This window comes from Belonocnema kinseyi, chromosome 9 (assembly GCF_010883055.1).
Source record: "Belonocnema kinseyi isolate 2016_QV_RU_SX_M_011 chromosome 9, B_treatae_v1, whole genome shotgun sequence".
Classification (NCBI taxonomy): domain Eukaryota; kingdom Metazoa; phylum Arthropoda; class Insecta; order Hymenoptera; family Cynipidae; genus Belonocnema; species Belonocnema kinseyi.
The window spans coordinates 101,528,565-101,549,277 of NC_046665.1; the positions used below are offsets into that span (position 1 = coordinate 101,528,565).

General features: G+C 28.5%; 2 protein-coding genes across 3 annotated transcripts in view; one reads left to right on the forward strand and one right to left on the reverse strand.

Annotated features, from left to right (window-relative positions):
• The window catches only part of LOC117180661 (DNA mismatch repair protein Mlh3-like), an 89,046-nt gene that overhangs the window by 22,516 nt on the left and 45,817 nt on the right, over positions 1–20,713 (reverse strand). The gene's annotated exons all lie outside the window — the stretch shown is intronic.
• Positions 1–20,713, forward strand: part of LOC117180770 (poly(U)-specific endoribonuclease homolog) — a 44,919-nt gene that overhangs the window by 18,389 nt on the left and 5,817 nt on the right. The window contains exons 2-6 of one of the 2 annotated variants that reach the window (XM_033373269.1): positions 1,826–1,954; positions 10,376–10,492; positions 10,651–10,752; positions 15,207–16,137; positions 19,427–19,856. In XM_033373269.1, the coding sequence (XP_033229160.1) occupies positions 1,826–1,954; positions 10,376–10,492; positions 10,651–10,752; positions 15,207–16,137; positions 19,427–19,856 (1,709 nt within the window). The remainder of the gene's footprint in view (positions 1–1,825; positions 1,955–10,375; positions 10,493–10,650; positions 10,753–15,206; positions 16,138–19,426; positions 19,857–20,713) is intronic. The other variant, XM_033373270.1, reaches the window with a different exon arrangement.

A 20,713-nucleotide genomic window follows, 5' to 3' on the forward strand; every position in this document is an offset into this window, starting at 1 on the left:
TGTGAATTTGTTTATATAATTTGTTTATAAAATAAAAAAATAACATTTAATGTTAAATTTAAATATTCACGTATCATCCTCACAATGAAAGCAAGCGATTTCGTAGAAGAAATATACGTTGAAGCCGAATAACCCTTAATGTCGAGTATTTGTTAATACAATTTGTTTATAACAATTAACTATGGAAGTTAAGAATTTTTTTATATTTCTTATACCCCTGTGCACTAAATTCAAGGGACGAGAAGTATAAGAAAAATTTTGTCTAGAAGATAAAAAATGAAATTAGAAAAATCGACATTTTTTTCGATGTTTGCATTAAAATAAAAATTAAATAAACAAAAAAATAAAAAATCTACTCTCACCATTTTCTGAAAAATTTAGATCTGAATTTAAAAAAAAAATTCTAAAATCGGTGCATAATTGCGTTCTAAATGTCATTTTGAACCTCGTTTTCCGATTTCACCCCACTGTGCGGTTATACACCAAGCTGCATGGTTCTGGAAGAGACCAAAATCGAAAAAGTCAGAGTGAAATTAGGAAGAAGAGCTATCAAATTTGAACAAGAAATAGAAAACTCCGCAGGAAGAACAATTTTTAAAGAATGTTTAAAAGAAAAAAATCATGAAAAGCTGAAGATAAGTAGTGTCCAAGAAAGGGAGCAATATCTTAAAAGGTGTGGTTATAGTCAAGAGGCTTTAAAAACATTAAAAAATAAGAGAGATAATGTAAAAGAGATACTAAAGAAGACAGACTACGAAGTGCAAAGATAAACACAGCTAGGTAAAATACAGGAATCTAGGTGCAATAGTAGATTTAAACTAGTCAATACTGGATGTAAAGTAGAATACTTGTGTAAGGTAAGAAACAAAGGAAGTCACAAACTAATAGCTTGTGCGAGATCTGGCAATTTAGAGGAAAAATCTAGATATTGGTTAGACGAAGAAATTCAGATGTGCGCTTTATGTGAAAGAGAAAAAGGTGCACTGGAAAATTTAATTAGAGACTGCCAATTAATAGATAGACCAAATTTAGAAATTGAAGAAATGTTAAATGGTAGAGCAGGCAATAAGAATGTGTGTAATTGGTTGAGACTTTTGGAAAAGTGAAAAGAGAATGTGATTAACTCTAGATAAGTAGAGAAATGTATAATATGCGTGTATAGAGAACCATTATTGTTACTATTAATCCAAATAGAGATTATATTTTGTTTTATTTGTTTAAACAAAAATCCGTGAATGCAAGAGTGGATGGTCAAGAAAAAGAAATGTAAACCAAGTCCAAGTTTTCAAAGCCGTTGGGCTGTAAAATAAATATCTATCTATCTAGTAAAAAATGTAAAATAAATAAAAACGAAGAAAATTGTCGTCACGATTACTGGGAAATTTACTTTATTGATATCGAACGACTTAAGATAAAAATCATTTAACTTGTATTTCTAATTTCTTGGCTTGATGATGATAATGTGGATTTCTTTTTTTTATCCAGAAATCTCTCAAATGTTCAATCTATAAGAGTTTCAAATTTAGAATTTTTTCATTTGATAGCAATAAATTTAGAATTGTTCAAGTAAATAATATTGAGAGCTTCCATTTTATGTATGTTCATAAGATTTAAATTCAATACCCAGAACCACAATAGATAGGAAATTTACTAGAAAAAAATCAAAATAAATTTTCCCGGATGCGCTCACGAATTCTTATCATTTACCCTTACTTTTTCAAAGTGAAAACAAGTACCGGATTTCCCAGGGTGCTAGACACCTTGATTTTCTCTAAAAATTTCTAAGGTTAACCTAATTATTATCATTTTAATTTTTTCATAATAGACATTATCGAAGCAAAGAAAAGCGGTGGAGGAAGTCGAAGAGGAACTGGAAGTGGATGGGGATTCAAATCCAGAACAACATCCAGGCCTCAAATTTCTCAAAGCCGACCAACACAAACAAACCAAGGAGGTAATAATCAATATTGAAAAAATTATAATTTAGCAAATCACGATCATGATCAACATCTAATCTCTCTTCCTCTTTTCCTCTATATAAACACTAGAAAAAGCTTTCTAAGTCTGTAATTCAAGTTTGCCAATTCTTAGGAGCCGCACAGTGGGCTTTTTCGCAAAATTTCTTTTCAAAACCTAAAATCTTCCGAAGGAACCTAAGTGGGCCAGGCGATAGCGCTTCAGGCTTCTGTGCAGGAGAACTGGGATTCGATCCCTCAGGCGATCACAAAGGAATTTTTTCTATCTATTTCTACCGGGGCTATTTCTGCCATATTTTTTATTTTTCATTCTATATTTATTCTATATTTTATGTATATTTCATACATTTTTGAATGCTGAATCCAAATCTACCAGAGACAATAACGTAGCATAATTTCTTTTTGAGAAAAATCGTGATAAAGATGGAAAATACAATATGGATAGCACAAATCATAACCATTATGGTAACTTGGCGTACTTGATTATGTTTAGGCTTTTTAAACCACTGAATCCAAATCTGACGCTAGAGTTTCAAAATAAAAAATCTGCCCGCTGCGCGTGTACATTCTCGACGAGTGCTATGCGCCCGGATCGCTTCGCTCGCAGATTTGAGCGCGCCTAGGGCGTGCGACTGTTGTTTCTAGCGTTTCGCGCTCGATGATGTATTTATCTCGTGCTTCGCGCTCAATTATGTATTTAACTCGCGCTACGCGTTTGGTCTCTGTATTTTTCGGAATTTCTTGCGCAAAAATTTTAAAATTAAAACTCAAGACATCCATTACTGTAATTTTGTGATTGTGAACTCTCTTTTGTTAAAGTTCTTTCGGATTTAACGAACACATTTTCATTACGTATCTCGTGATTCGCACTCGATTTTGTCACTTTCACATCAAATATAATACATTTTTATGTAACTTTGTCTGGGATTGCTTATTCAGATATTAAAACTTCTTTAAGTTTTAACAGATATTACATGAATAAAATTTTAGTTACCGAAATTCTATATTAAATAGACATATGTCCTATTCTTAATTACTAAATGTCATATAGTTTACTTTTATATTTTTGAAATAATTTCTATAAAATATTATAATTAAGATGCTTGAAAACATTTTTCATTCCGCAATAAAAACTTGTGACCTAAATACGTAAATATGTTTAATTTTATAAATTTGCCTAATCTCTTTAAAGGAGCATCCCTTTTCTTCAATTCTTTCAGGGGATATTAGATTTTGAAAGAAAATTGAGTAAAATACCCACTGTTGGCCGACCATAAGCTACCTTACCACGGGGGGAGGGGGCACATCAAAGCTAAGGTTCGCAATAGGGACGGGAGGGGGTGTAAATGTTATTTTACAAACTGAGATAACACAATCTCGCCCATTCCTCCCTTTCCGCCGCGCCGCGATTATGGGTAAGATTAACTTCGGGGGGATGTGCGATGATCCCTCAGGCGTCACAAAAGAGGTGCGTCGCGGTAAGGCGCTGTACTCTAACGGCCTATCTCTGTAACTGCGTCATGACGTTCCGACAGTTCACTCGAAGCGGGAGGCACACGCGAATAAGCACGATTGAAAGCTCACGTTGAGCAGTAGCAGAGCTCCGATGCTTAAAGTCAACTGAAGCCGATGGGACTGATTCACTGATCGGATTATTTTATACGATCAAATGAGTTTGTCTTTGACCATGATAACAGCGTCATTTGATCCGCGAATATATATCGTGAAGTAATATCTCGAAGTTATTGGAGTAGTATTAATGAAAAAAGCAGCGAATGTCAATTCATTTTAATAAAAAATGTCATACTGCGGTTTAAAATTGATTATTTACTACACGACCTTTTTGTTGATATTCAATTGAAATCCAAATATCTCCTGAATTCACGGAGAAAAATGGATGTTCAAAGCTAGATGGTCGAAATTTAGAGAGCCAGACAGTCTTTCTACATGGTCGAATGGTCCTTCCAAAGTTTCTTCGACGTGTTTAAAAAGACTCTTATTTGATTGCCAGTCTGACTTTTATAAGAACATCAGACTCACTATCAGGGATAACTAAGGTATCATTTTCGGGATGGTCAGTACGCACATATTGTTTTCGCTCATTTCAAACATCCATGAAGGAGCAGATAAGCGATCGCATATGGTCAATTGCTTGATTTTTTCGCGCTAATCATGCGCGAGAAAATTTTAAGAGTATCGCTAATTGGCTGCAATTAGCATAGCGGACTCGTAGACCGCGTGGTGCCAAAGTGCTATCCGTTAAAAAAAAGTTTTTACCCACTATTCCGGTGTAAAGTGAGGGCATCTATTTTGGATTCATTTAAATTTTCTTATTCTGTGAGTACCTGTGTTAAATACGATCCAATCGAATGTCTGAGAAAATCAAATCGACCATCCGAGATTTCCAGACCGACCCTTCAAAATGATCGGGTCAGCCAGCTTGATATGACCGAGACGGCTGTCCGAAACAATCAAGTCGACTTTCTGAGATTGTTTATTTGTACCTTTTGTTTTTACCTTCTAGAGATAGTCGCTTTAGCCATATTGAAGAGCTGTTCTATATCCGGCCCTGCAATATGGTCTGTCTGCACATTTATATAGCGAAACAGACCTTCCATTTTTCTCCAATTGGTGGCGCTATCGTTGGCTCTCGCCAACAGGCTCTACGATTCGACAAAGAAAACAAAGAAGAAAAAGCATTGGGTAGACCGAGATATAAAGAGTATGATCGTTTCGAAACGAAAAGATCTGTCATTGGAAAACAATTGGATCGTCTCTTTTCATGTCACATGGTAGAAAGAGAGGTTTGATTGACTTCAGAAATCGGAGTCCCACTGTAGTGTTTTATAATGTCAAACTGTCAAGTATTGACGTGAGAATAGAGAGAACTGTGTTTTTGGTGGACAGTTAATTTAAAATTAATAAATGTATGTGATTTTTTTTCAAGTAACTTCTTCGTACGTCTGGTTATGAAATTGCGTCGAATGCATTACATGCGTTTACGCAGAAGTGCGTGCTTCCGCACTTGAAGTGTTGACGTGCGGTGTTTTGGTGAGAATAGTCATGTGTTGAATGATTTAATCAAGTAAGCGACATAGCATTTGGTCCGATTATTAAAAAAAAGTTCTCTTTTTAAGCGAGATGCTCTCAACGGGCCGCAAGAGTTTGATGTTCTTAGCAAGAAAAACATTTATTTTAACGTATAAGAGCGAACATTCTTCCTCATGTCCATTAAACATGTCTGTTCAATTGTCTCCTTATCAGAAAAAAATTCAAAATATTTTTTACCACGCAGTAAAATCCACCGGAAACGGTTCATATGCCTCTGACGTTTAACGTTCGAAGTCAACATAAATCCGGAGGGTTCCGCCCACCGTTTGCCCCAAAACCGATCCTAAATCCAGGATTTACTGTATTTTGGTGCAACTGCAACTATTTTGTTAAAAAGTTACCTTTTTGGTCAAAAATGTATTTTTTTAGTTGATCATTCATCTCTTTGACTGAATATTTGTGTGGAATTGTATGTTACATTCCTAGTAATGCATATTATTTTTCATAGCAAATCTATTGAAAATTCGAGTTCAGGTACCTGTAGACCCTACCTTTCTAACTACCCGCCTGTGTATCCTAGAGTTGGAACAAAATGTTTCAACCCTAGGGATGCAAACACCGTCTTTCAGCCCGCTGTACACGTATCGAAACTCGAAATTTCAATAGAGGCCCGATGTAAAATTCATTAATATTCTAACGGAAAATTTAACTATTACATTTCTGGTTGAAAATGTATCCCTTTTAGGTAAAATTTCAACTAGTCGATACAAAATTTACGTATTTTATCGAAAACTAGTGTTTTTTTGTGGAAAATTAATCTCCTTGGTTGAAAATTAATCTTTTTGGTTAGAAATTTAACGACTTAGTGGAAAGTTGAACTCTTTTGTAGAACATTAATTTTTTTATTCACATGTAACTATTCCATTTTTTTCTACCAAATTATATCTTTTATTTAATTAAGTTCGTATGTTTTGGTTGAAATTTCAACTATTTTGATCCAAATTTTATTTATTTATTTTATTTCATTATTTGCAATTAAAAATTAATACATTTTTTGTTAGGAATGTCAACTATTACACTTTTCTTTGAGAATTTATTATTTTCTTGTTTTTAAATTTAACTGTTTTATTGAGAATTATTCTTTTTGGTTAAAAATGAATCTGTTTTTTTTTAATTCAATTACTTCGTTGAAAATTGGTTTCATTTTTGTAAAAAATCAATTATTCAAACAGAAAATTTATCTATCAAATTTTTGGTTGGAAATATACCTCTTTTAGATAAAATTTCAACTAGTTTATTTAAAATGTGCGTATTTCATCGAAAATTCGTTGTTTTTTTTTGTGTAAAACTAATCTTCTTGCATGAAAATTAATCTTTTTGGTTTAAAATTTAACTACTTATTGGGAAGTTGAACTCTTTCGTAAAAAATTAATTTTTTTATTCAAATGTAACTATTCGATGTTTTTCTAAAAAATAATATTTTTTAGTTAACTCAATTCGTATTTCTTGGTTGAAATTTCAACTATTTTGATCTGAATTCTTTTTTTTTTAATTCAATTATTTTCAATTAAGAGTTAATCTATTTTTTTGTTAGGAATATCAACTATTATATTTTTCGTTGAGAATTTATTATTTTCTTGTCTTAAATTTGACTGTTTTATTGAAAATTTTTTTTCCTAAAAATGAATCTGTTTTGGCTGAGGACTCAACTACTTCGTTGAAAATTGGTTTCATTTTTGTGAAAAATTGATTATTGAAACAGGGTATTTGACTATTACATTTCTGGTTGAGTTTTTATATATATATATATATATTGTTGGAAATTCGTCTTTTATGGTAGAAAATTAATCTTTTTGGTTGAAAATTGAACTCTTTTGATGAAAATTCATTTTTTTGTTCAATATTTCTCATTTTAGTTTAAAATTATCACTTTGGTTGAAAATTTAACTATTTCGTTGAAAATTCTGTTTTTTGTTTGTTTGTTTTTTTTGGTTGAGAATTAATTTTTTAAACTAAAGTTATAAGTTTTCCATTTTTTGTTAAAATTTGACGTTTTTAATCAAAAATTCATCTTTGTTAATCCTTCTATGACACTTGGGATCACAGTGATCCCACGGATTTTCCGATTTTTTCCGATTGGTTAAAATTCTTGGTTTTTATGAAAAAATCATCTTTTTTGGTGGAAAATTATTCTTCTCGATTGAAAATTAATTATTGTAACTGAAAATTAAACTATTATATTTTCATTTTAAAAATTAACACTTTTGGTTCAGTAGGAAATAAAATAATATTGGTTCCAAATTAATTTTTGATTGAAAATTGAACTACGAGAATTCAACTCTTTTCATACAAAATTCAACTCTTTGGTTAACAATTAAACTATTCATTTCAAAATGTAATTTTTTAACAGAAGATTAACTCCTTTTTAGGAAAAAGATATTATGGGGTTTTAAACTCAACCGTTTTGCAGATAATTCGCTTTTTTGGCTTCAAAATTCAACAGTTTTGTTAAAAACTCAGTTTCTTTTAAGATTCACCTCTTTGTTTCCAAATTAAATTACTTTGTTTAAAATTAGTTTTTGTATGGTTTAAAGTTAACATTTTATCTGAAAATGTAACTATTCCATTTTCGGTAGTAACATTATCTTTTTTAGTCAAAAATTTAACTATTTGGATGAAAATTCATTTTTCTAAATTGAAATTTAACTTTTTTATCGAAAATAAACCATTACTGGTTTAAAACTCAACTGCTAATTAATTTTAAAAATTATATGATTATTTTATTGCAAATTTATCTTTTTTTTGTACAAAATTAACCTTCTTTGTTGAAAATTCATGTAAGTTATTAAAAATTTGTCTTTTGCTAGAATATTAATCTTCTTGGTTGAAAATTCATCTTGGTTTGTTGGACATTCAACTATTTCGGTAAAAACAAAAATATTTAGTTAAAACTTTAATAATTTTGTCGGAATTTCAACTATTCTTTGAAGATTCATCCTATTGGATTAAAAATTTATCTTTTATGGTAGAAAATTCATGTTTCTTGGTTGAAAATAACTTTTTTGTTGAAAATTCAACGGTTTTTTTAAAAATAATTCGTATTAATATTATTCAATATGGTATAAAAATTAATTTTTTGTAAAGAATTTAGTCCCTTATTTTCGAAAGAAATAATCGATATGTATCAACATTCCTTTCGTAATTACGTGAAGCTACATATCGTTTTTTTCATTACGTCACAAACTAATAGGGAGTGATCTTTCAATCTACAACCTGATCCTTGTTTGTGATTCTGTTTCTTAACAGTAATCAATCAATTATATTGAAAATTGCTTTTCAACCAGGGGCAAGTGAGAATCAATTGAATAATTTGGTACTTGTGGGATTCGGCTCTATTTGTCAAATTCGGAAAAGTGTCAATAGTAGTATAAATGTTGAAAAAATAGTAGAAAAATAGTGTCTTGCAATTTTTTAATATAACATCGAGAAGTGAACTATGTTACGATCTAGTAAATCATATGAATCTAAAATATTTTAATTCAAATATTCTTTAAAATCCTTTGAAATTGTCAAAATCCCTTAAATCATGTAAAATCCCGTATAACGTCCTCAAATCTTTATCTTCTAGTATTCGCTTAAAAAATGTTTTTTTTTAAATTCATTGAAATGGTCCAAATCTTTTTAAAGTTTCTTCAAAATCCCATTAAAACTTCTATAATACTACATAATTTTTTGAAATCTCATTAAATTCCTCGAAATCTTTTAAAATACACTTTATTCTTTAAAATCATTTTAAATTGTCAAAATCCCTTATATCTTGTGAAATCCCGTTAACATCTTGCAAACTCTAATATCTTCTAAAATTCTTTTAAAAATATTTTTAAATTTTTGAAATGTTATAAATAGTTTTATGTAAATGTTCAATCCTTTTTCAATCCAGTGAAATCGTCGCAATCTTTTAAACATCCCTTCAAATTTTCTATAATCCTATGAAATTCTTATAAATTTCATTAAATTCTTTGGATTTTTTAAAAATATTTAAATTATTAAAATATATTTTTTAATCTTTAGAAGTTGAAAAATCTCTTAATTCCCGGAAATCCCGTACAACATTTAGAAATAGCAAATTCCTTTAAAATGTTACATTTTATTTTACATTCTGTAAAATCGTGAAAATTTTCTAAAATTCCTTTAAAAATGTTAACGTTTTTTTAATTCTTTGAAATCGTAAAAATCTTTTGAAATTCCTTCAAATTCCTTGAAATTTTTTATAATCTTGCAAAATCCTTTGAAATGCTCAAGTACCTTAAATCTTGTAACATCCCTAAAAATCTGGTCAAATCCCGTATAGCATCTTGAAATTTATTCAATTTATTCAATTTCTCCGAATCTTTTTAAATATTTAAAATATTCCTTAAAATCCTGAGAAATGATCAAAATCCCTTAAATCTTGTAAAATCCCATTTAACACCTTGAAATATTTAATAAATTCTAAAATTTATTTAAAAATCTATACAATTTTCAAAAATCCTTTGAAATCGTCAAAACATTTTTTAATTCTTTACAAATTCCTTGACATTTTTTATAATCCTACAAAATTCTTTTAAATCAAATTCAATTCCCCGGAATCATCTCGTACACTATATTCTCTAAAATTCTTTAAAATTGTCAAAATCCTAAAAAAGAATTCTGAAATTCCGTATATAATTTTTAAATCATCAACATCCTCTAAAACACGTTTAAAAATCTTTTTTTTAATCTCTTTGAAATCATCAAAATCATTTAAGATTGCTTACAAATCCCTTAAAATTTTCTATAATCTTACAACATTCTTTGAGATCCTACAGATCCTATAAATCCAATAAAAACCTATAAAATCGAATCGCCTTGGAATGTGTAGTATCGTAAAATTTCTTCAACAATTTCTAACATTTTAATCCCTTTAATCTTTTGAAATCTCGATTTTCGAGGTGGCGTGTACTTATGTTATTTTATCCAATCAGCGAAAAATTTTGGAAATATGATCAAAGACAAAGTGAAAAAATAGTTTCCGAGGTAATCCGACGTTTATACTTGGATCATTTCCTAGAAACTTTGTTCAAACTTTAATTAATATCAGATTAACAAATAAAATAACCTGACTCAAATTAATTCGTAACCCCTAAACTGATATGCATGAACTAGAAATTTATTTTTCTGAGCCTAAATCAAATTCTTGAAAGTCGACTCTTGTTCTGAGACTCTAGCCCTATTCTAAATTACTTTAAAATAATCCTGAAACTCTTTAGAATGTGGAGTTGATGTAGAATTATTTAAGAACAATTACTAGAGCTCCTATTATTTTAAAGCGAGTGAAGCTCAAAAAGGACAAGATTACAGAGACTGGGCAGGCAAATTAACCGGAGCCGGTCATGATCAACCTCCAAAATTAGGTGGAAGTTCTGTTCAGAACCAAAACCATCGAGGTGAGAAAAAGCTCAAACTAAAATTCTCTTTCCTAACTTTCCTTTGCTTCAATCTTTCTCACATCCATTTAAGTTATCATCAAATTCAAAAACAATTGAATCACTAGTATAATTTTAAGCATTTCGAAATCTGATTGAGAAAATTTTTCTGCAAATAGGATCACAACCAGGAGCGGTAGGATGGAATGTTCCAAGCAATAATAAACCTTCAGCTCCAGAGTATACTGCTTCGAAGACATCTGCAACTCATACACAGTCAGGTAAAAAAAAAAGTTTGATCTCTCCTGTTTGCCAGATGCGGCGGAGCCCTAGTACTAGGTAGGGGTACAGTATTGATTGCTCCCTTCTGAAATCGAATGGCTCGTTGGAACTGGAAATCTTTCAATTCTTTCTTGCTTTGTTAAATTTTTTAAATCGATCTCGATTTCTTGTGAAATAATAGAAATCTTTTAAATATATCCGAAATCTTTGAAATCTTTGAAGTCTTTATGAAATAATAAAAGTCTTTATAAAATCATTGAAATCTTTTTTTTTAGTCTTTGAAATCTATCTAATCTCTTTGTAAAATAATAGAAGTCTTTCAGAAATCTTTTAAATCTATCCGAAATATTTGCGAAATTACGGAAATCTTTGTAAAATCTTTGATATAACATTGCAACCTGTGTCAGATCTTCGTGAAATCTTTGCAAATCTTTTTGAAATATTTGGTGATGTATCTGAAATTATTTAAATCTTTTTTAAATCTTTGGGAGGTCATTGAAACCTTTATCATATTTGATCATATTTGTGTAATTATAGAAATCTTAGTGAAATTATTAAAATCGTTGTGTCATCCTTGAAATTTATCTGAAAACTTAGGAAAACATTTGAAATCTTGGGAAATCATTCAAATGTTTATGAAATCTTTCGGATCCTCTAAAAATCTTTGCAAAATATTTCAAATCTTTGGTAACTCATTGAAATCTTTATGAAATGTTTGGGAATTCTCTAAAAATCTATATGAAATAATTGAAATCTTTATGAAATCTTTGAGAATTCTCTAAAAATATTTGTAAAGTATTTACAATCATTAAAATCTTTGGTAACTCATTAAAATCTTTAAATTTCATAAAATCTTTGGGAATTCTTTTAAAATCTTTATTAAATAATTAAAATCTTTGTAAAATCATTGAAATTTCTTTTTCAGTCTTTGAAATCTATCTGAAATATTTGTGAAGTAATAGAAATATGTGTGAAATCTTTGAGAAATCATTAAAATCTTTGTGAATTCTCTAAAAATCTTTATAAAATAATTGGAATTTTTGTAAAATCATTAAAATCTTTCTTTGTATCTTTGAAATCTATCTGAAATGTATGTGAAGTAATAGAAATGTTTGTGGAATCTTTGTGAAATCATTGTCAAATCTTTGAACGCTTCGTAAAATCTTTGCGAATTCTCTAAGAATATTTGCAAAGTATTTACAGTCATTAAAGTCTTTGGTGACTCACTAAAATCTTTGTGAAATCTTTGGGAATTCTTTAAAAATATTTATTAAATAATTAAAATCTTTGTAAAATCATTAACAAAATTTTTTTCAGTCTTTGAAATCAATCTGAAATATTTGTAAGGTACTAGAAATCTGTGTGAAATCTTTGGGAAATCATTAAAATCTTTGTGAATTCTCTAAAAATCTTTATAAAATAATTGAAATTTTTGTAAAATCATTAAAATCTTTCTTTGTATCTTTGAAATCTATCTGAAATTGATGGGAAGTAATAGAAATTGTTGTGAAATCTTTGCGAAATCTTGGAAAATCATTAAAATCTTTGTTAAATCTTTCGGATTCTCTAAAAATCTTAGCAAAATATTTGATATCTTAGAAATCTTTGGCACCTCATTGAAATCTTTGTAAATTCTTTTAAAATCTTTATAATTGAATATAATAGAATCTTTGTAATAGAAATCTTTGGGAAATCATTAAAATCTTTGCGAATTCTCTAAAAAAATTCATAAAATAATTAAAATTTTTTTGAAATCATTGAAATCTTTCGTTGTGTCTTTGAAATCTATATGAAATTTTTGTGAAATCTTTGCGAAATATTTGAAATCATTGTCAAATCTTTGAAATATTTGAGAAAGCATTAAAATCTTTGTAGAACCTTTCGGATTCTCTAAAAATCTTAGCAAAATATTTGATATCTTAAAAATCTTTGGCACCTCATTGAAATCTTTGTAAATTCTTTTAAAATCTTTATAATTGAATATAATAGAATATTTGTAATAGAAATCTTTGGGAAATCATTAAAATCTTTGCGAATTCTCTAAAAAAATTCATAAAATAATTAAAATTTTTTTGAAATCATTGAAATCTTTCGTTGTGTCTTTGAAATCTATATGAAATTTTTGTGAAATCTTTGCGAAATATTTGAAATCATTGTCAAATCTTTGAAATATTTGAGAAAGCATTAAAATCTTTGTAGAACCTTTCGGATTCTCCAACAAATTTTGCGAAATATTTGAAATCATTGTGAAATCTTTGAAAGCTTTGTAAAATCTTTGCGAATTCTCTAAAAATATTTGAAAAGTATTTGAAATCTTTAATTTTTTGTGAAATCTTTGGGAATTCTTTCAAAATCTTTATGAAATAATTTAAATCTTTGTAAAATCATTGAAATCTATTATTCAGTCTTTGAAATCTATCTGAAATATTTGTGAATTTATAGAAATCTTTGTAAAATCTTTGAAATCTTTGTAAAAATCTTTGCAAAATATTTGAAATCTTTAAAATTTTTGGTAAATCATTCAAATCTTTGTGAAATCTTTGGGAATTCTTTAAAAAATCTTTATGAAATAATTAAAATCTTTGTAAAATCATTTAAATCTTTTGTTCAGTCTTTAAAATCTATCTGAAAGCTTTGTAAAAATCTTTGCGAATTCTCTAAAAGTCTTTGCAAAATATTTGAAACTTTTCAAATCTTTGGTAAATCATTTAAATCTTTGTGAAATCTTTGGAATTCTTTAAAATTCTTTAAAATTCTTTATGAAATAATTAAAATCTTTGTAAAATCATTGAAATCTTTTGTTCAGTCTTCGAAATCTATCTGAAATCTTTGTGGAATCTTTGCAAAATATTTGAAATCATTGTCATATCTTTGAAATCTTTGGGGAATCATTAAAATCTTTGTGAAATATTTGTAAAATCTCTGAGAATTTTCTAAAAATGTTTGAAAAATATTTGACATCTTTGAAATCTTCGTGAAATCTTTGAGGATTCTCTAAAAATCTTGATGAAATACTTAAAATCTTCGCAAAATCATTGAAATCTTTTTTAGTCTTTGAAATTTATCTGAAATCTTTGTAAAGTAAGAGAAATATTTGTGAAATCTTTGCCAAGTATTTGAAATCATTTACAAATCTTTGAAATCTTTGGGAAACCATTAACATCTTTGTGGAATATTTTTAAACCTTTTCGAAATCTCTAAAAATCTTCGCGACATATATGAAGTAATTATAAAATCTTTGAAATCTTTTGGAAATCATTGAAATCTTTGTGAAATCTTAGGGGCACACTCTGAAAATTTTTACGAAATAACAGAAAACTTTGTGAGGTGATTAAGAAATTATTTTAATCTTTGTTGAATCATTGAAATCTATCTAAAATCTTTGCGAAAAATTTGAAACCAATGGGAAATATTTGGGAAATCCTTAAAATCTTTTTAAAATCTTCGTGAAACTTTTCGAATTCTTTATAAATCTTTGCGAACTACAGTGAAACTATTCAATAGCCCTCCCCTCTATAGCCCTTCCGAGAATTGAGGTCGCGCCGCATGTAGATGTAACAGGAGCTGCGCGGGGTGCGCGGGATATGCGTCTGTCACTCAAGCGAGCACACAAGCATGAACAAACAAAAGAGGAGCGGGCTATAATGAGTTAGTTCCCACCCACCGTCAGCCCCAAAATTGGCGCTATAGAAGAGTTTAACAGTATTTGAAATCATTGTGAAATTTTCGGGAAATATTTGTAAAAGCTCTGCGAATTCTCTAAAAATCTTTACGAAATATTTTAAACATTGTGCAATCTTTGTGAAATCTTTGTGAAGTTTTTATAAAATCTTTGCGAATTCTCTATAAATCGTTGCAAAATAATTTAAATAGTTGTGAAATCATTAGGTAATCATCCAAATATTTTTTCAGTCTTTCAAATTTATCTGAAATCTTTGAGAAATATTTGAAATCATTGTCAAATTTTTGAGAATTTATTGAGATCTTTGTGAAATCTTTACGGATTCTCTAAAATTCTTTGCGAAATATTTTTAATCTTTGCAAAATCATCAGGAAATCATTTAAATCTTTGTTCAATCATAAAATCGATCTGAAATCATTGTGCAATCTTATAAAGCTTTGTGTAATATTTATGAAATCTTTTGAATCTATCCTAATTTTTGGGAAATCTGTCAAGTTTGTGTATAATCATTAAAACCTTTGTGAAATCCCGTGCAATATCAATTCTATACTTGTATTTATCATTTAGTATTTATTTACTATTTATTATTTATATTCAATTTTTACATAGCATAATATTACTATACTATGTCAAAATTGTATCATTCAATATTATAAGCATATGCCCCTACCCTACTCTAGAAAAAAACTCCGCCGCTTCTGCTCTTTGCAATGTGAAAAATCCTCTCTCTAAAAACTTCTTTATCAACCCCTTGTTCATGATCTTCTTTAGGAAATCCCTACGCCCAGCAACCCAGTTCTAATCCCTATAATCCATCTGGAGGATACCACAATCCTTCGGGAGGATACAACCCATCGGGAGGATACAACCCATCAGGTGGATACAATGCACCAAATTCGGGAGGATATAACCCATCGGGCGCGTACCATCCACCAGCATCAGGAGGATACGGCCAATCTAGCGCTCACTATCCTCAAACACACGGAAGTCCCTACAACCAACCACACCAACAGCCTTATCAGCCTTATCAGCCACCCCATGGAGGGTACAACAATCCATCAGGAGGCTATAATCCATCAGTTGGACAACCTGTTATAATTCAAGCTGCAGGCCAGCCCTACAAGCCAGGCATTGGACAAATTGCCAAGGAAGCTTTCGTCTTCGCTGGTGTAAGTGCTGGAGTCAATGCTGCTGTGAATAGAATTCTTCCCGGGGGAATTTATGGCAACTCTCATGGAAGCAGTGGTGGTGGTGGTAATGTCAGCCCAAGTGGAGTTGTTCCCACTTCAAACACCCAGATCACCTACAACAATTATTACAACGGAACAGCACCAGTAGCTGCACCTGATGGTGCTGCACCTGCTGCAGCTCCAGCCCAGGAAGCTCCTCAACCTGTTACACCTCTTGCAAGTGGACCAGGAGCTCAGACCCCAGCAGCTGGTACAAGTGCGCCAGTTGCAAACAGTAATCCAAGTCCAGCTCCTGCTGCTGATGCTTCAGGATCTTCAACACAAAATTCGAAGTCCCAAGACCCTGGACAAAATAATCCTAGTCCGTTGGGATTCATCATATCTAATGATGATATCCAGAAATTGACGGAAGACCTTTTCAAGAAGGAGACGCACAATGCTAATAAGCACATTACGGTGAACTTGCAAGGACAGAAGAAGGATGATAGCACTACTGATGATGCACCTGAACCGTATGTATCATTTTTAATTATATCCAGCGTTGCTAAAAGATCTTGATTTCAAAATTCCATGACTTAGCCTGCCTTTAACCTGATCAATTTTTCCTGACCATTACAAAATTATTTTTTCAGGTGTAAAAACAACCTTACATCTAGGAGATGAATCATTTTAATTCAAGAAAATAAATTTATACAGAGAACTTAATAATAACAAATAATAAACAAATAAGTTTAATAATCAAATAAATTACAAAGAGTCATACGTTATTTTATAAGGGATCATCCACAAATTACGTAAGACAGTTTGGGGTTAAGGGAATTTTGGTAAAATCGCACTTTTTCTGATTAGATATATTATAACTTAGAAGTATTGCATTTGAAAACCATTTTTATGTTTTTAAAGGATATATTTTTAATAAAGTTGTTGATTTTTCCACCAAGAAGATTAATTTTCTACTGAGAAAGACACATTTTTTACGAAATACATGAAGATTCAACTAAACAAAAGAACGATTTAAAATTTTTATTTCTAAGCTGACATTATTAATTTTAAGAATTTTTAAATGCTTTCTTAAAAACTTGAAAAATAACAAATAAAAGCCTTTGATATTTGAAATTTTGGATAAAAAATATTTTTATTTTATAAATAAATAAAATTTTTTTAATTTATCTGTACTTTAAGTAATAAAAAGTGAACAAAAACGATTTGACAAAACGATTTTAAACCAGTTCAAAATTGAAGAATTTTCCGATTTTAACGTTAAAACTTAAACGGTTTCAATTTGAAAGTCTTAGTCATTGAACAAATGTGAAAGTGTGACTGAAAGTTTATAAACTATTTTCATCTTAAAAATAACTTCATAATAATATATTATTAATTAAAGGATTTTATTACATTTAAAATATTGTTTCAGTCTAAAATATTCAATTTTTAATCCATTTAATTTGAAATTTTTAATAAAAAAAAGATTCATTATTGAATATTTAGCAATATTTAAATCTTTATTTAAGACAAGCAAATTGAAATCAAATATTTAAAGGTAAAGAATCTTTAACTGAATTATTTGACATAGAAAACCTGGAATCGTTACAATTTCGAAGAGCCTTTAAACTTTGAATGTCACAATTTTAATTGTTGTCTTTGAAGAATGCTTAATTTGTAAGTGAAATTTTTAAATTTTGATGTATAATTTACAAATGAAAATGAAAATTTTGAAATGTAGAAAATTGAAATGTAGAAAATTTGAGTTATTTTTAATCTTCCTATGAATCTTAAAAAAATGTTCTTACTCTAATTTCGCCTACAAGTAATAAATTTTCAACTGTTATTTATACATTTTTTAAATTTCATTGATCGTGAAAAATGTTTGCGAACCGAGAACAAATCGGGAAATAACCGAAAATTTATTTCGTAGATTAAAACGGTCACCCTGACCTTATAAATAAAAAAATTAATTTCTTACAAAATAAACTTAACAAAATTGTTATATTTTCAACCAAAAATAAAATAGTGCAATTTTTATTAAGACAAATATATTTAAATTTAAAAAAAAAACGAATTTTCAACCAAATAAATGAATTTCAAACAAAACAAAAAATGAATTTTTAAACAAACAGTTGAAATTTCTAAACAAAAATAAATTTTCTTTTAAAAAGGACAAATTTTAAACTAAAAAAGATCAATTTTTAACCAACAATAGATTAGTGCAAGTTTTAGTTTAAAAACTAAATTTTCAAGAAAAAATTAATATTCAACAAAAAAGACGGATTTTTAACAAAATATATGAATTTTTTAATTTTTTGTTGAAAAATTTCATGTTAAATTTTGGTCGTTTAACAAAAAGATGGATTTTTAACCAAATAGTTGAATTTGCGACCAAAAAGTGGATTTTCAACAAAGAAGATTAATTTTTTACAAAAAATGGCACAGTTCTATTTTTAATTTTAAAAAATGAATTTTAAACAAGAAAAGAAAGAATTTTTCAATGAAATAGTTCAATTTTCGATCAAAGAGATGAATTTCCAGCAACAAATAATTTTCGACAAAATAGTTAAATTTTGAAACAAAGAAATAGACTTTTACCTAAAAAGATGAATCTTTAACAACAACAAGAATGAATTTTTAAACAAATAGTTAAATTTTGAAGAAGAAAGATAAATTTTGTTACAAGAAAAAAACAATTTAAAAAAATACATAAATTTTGAACCAAAAATAGAATAGTGCAATTTCAGAGAAAAAATTTATTTTCAGCCAAGAAGATTAATTTTATACAAAAAATGGATTAGTTCTATTTTAAATTTAATAAATAAATTTTTAACAACGAAAAAAAAAACAAATTTTCAACCAAATAGTTAAATTTTCTATCAAAGAGATGCCTTTTTAAATACAAAAACAAATGATTTTGAACCAAATGAATAGAATAGAATTGTTGTATTTTAAGCTTCAAAAGTGAAATATTAAATTTAAAAAAATCATTTTCCACAAAATATGTACATTTTCAACAAAAGAAACAGATTTTTAACTTATATAATGAATCTTCAACAAACAAAAAAATGTTTAACAAATAGCTAAAATTTCAATAAGAAATATAAATTTTCTATCAAAAAGGATAAATTTTGAACTAAAAAAGATCAATTTTCAACCAAAAACAGAATCGTGCAACTTTTAGTTTCAAAATAAATTAAAAAAAAAAAAGATTTTTCAACAATTTAATTTTTAATCATAAAAGAGTAGTTTTAAGACGAATGATGAAGAAAATATTTAAACTTTCAACCAAAGAAATTAATTTTTGTCTAACAACGATACGATTTTAACCCAAGGTGGAATAGTTAAATCTTCAGTTAAAAAAAAGGTTAATTGAAAAAAGAGAATTTCAACTAATCATTTGAACTAAAATGATCAATCATCAACCGAAAAAATTAATTTCTAAAAAAAAAATTTGAATTTGAAAGCATAATAGATTTTTCAGTACAAAAAAAACTGTTTTAACCAAATTGTTAAATTTTCATACAAAAAATACGAGTTTTCTGCAAAATGTTGAATTTTCAACGAAAAAGTTAATTTTTAACCAAATAGTTGAAGTTTGTATCGAAATATTTGAATTTTCAATAAAACACTTCAATTTTCAACCAAAAATAAATACCTTTCTATCAAACTGTTAAAATTTGAACAAAATAATAAAGTTTTTATATTTTTATATTTTCAGAAAAACGCCTTATGCAGCAACCCTGATATGCCCTGATATTTGATTTTCCAATTCCTAAACAATCTTGACTGAAATTTTGCATAAATTATTTTCAGTCTCTTAACCGTGAAGCCAGAAGCCTACGAAATCCCAACAATAAAATCCGTTCTTGCCCTCCACGACAATTACGAGTTGAACGTCAAGACTAAAGAAGATGTGACACCAGAGGAACGGAAAGAAGAGTCGGATTTACTCGACGAGTTCCTGAAATCCGAAGTTCTTCTGGGCGCGATGAGGTTTTTGGCAGAGAAAGGATACATTCCTAACGATGAATATGAATTCAAAGACACCCTGAAACGAATCTGGTTCTCTCAGTTCAAGAGAATCGACGGAGATGCTTCCAGTTCTGGATTCGAAACCGTCTTCTTAGCTGAACAATTCGACTCGGAAATCATTGGCCTACATAACTGGATCTACTTTGCTAAACAAGAAGAGGCTAATAAGATCAATTACCTGGGATACATCAAGGAACAGAAACTCGGAGAAGTAAGTCATATTTATGTATATTTGATTATATTAAAATATTTTCAAACACTTCGATGTCTGCTGAAATATTTTTAATCTTTTAAATTTTTGAAATGTTTTGAAATCTTTTCAAATTTGTTAAATCTTTGTGAGATTTTCTGAAATCTTTGTGAAATTTTCTAAAAGTTTTTGAAAACTGAAATATTTTAAACTCTTTTCGAATCTTTTAAATATTTTGAAATATATTTAAATTGTTTTTACTTTTTGAAAGTTTTTCACTCTTTTTGAAATTTTAAAATCTTTTTGAAATATATCTAAAATCTTCTGTTATATTTTTGGAATTTTTGAAATATTTTAGAATCATTTAGATTCTTTCGCATCTTTGAAATCTTTGTCAAATCTTCCAAAATATTTTCAAATGTTTTTTCATCTGCAATCTTTGTGAAATTAAATTTTGGAAATTATCTGAAATATTTTGAAATATTTGGAATCATTTAAATTATTTCGCAAGATTAAAATCATCTTTGTCAAATCTTTCAAAATATTTTGAAATATGTGAATCTTTTAAAATTTAAATTATCGAAATATTTTTCAATCTTTTAAAATCATCGAAATCTATGAAATCTTTGTAAAATCTCTTAAAATATTTTGAAACATTATTAAATTTTTGAAAGTTTTTAACCCTCTTCAAAACTTTAAATAAATATAACTTTAATAAAATATTTAAAGACTTTGGGAAAAATTTGAATTACATGAAATCTTGATGAAATCATTTAAATATTTGAAGTCGTTGCAAAACTTTCCTAAATATTTTGTAACATTCAAAAATCTCGAATTTTCTGAACATTTTTGAAATATTGTCGAATCTTCAAAAACTT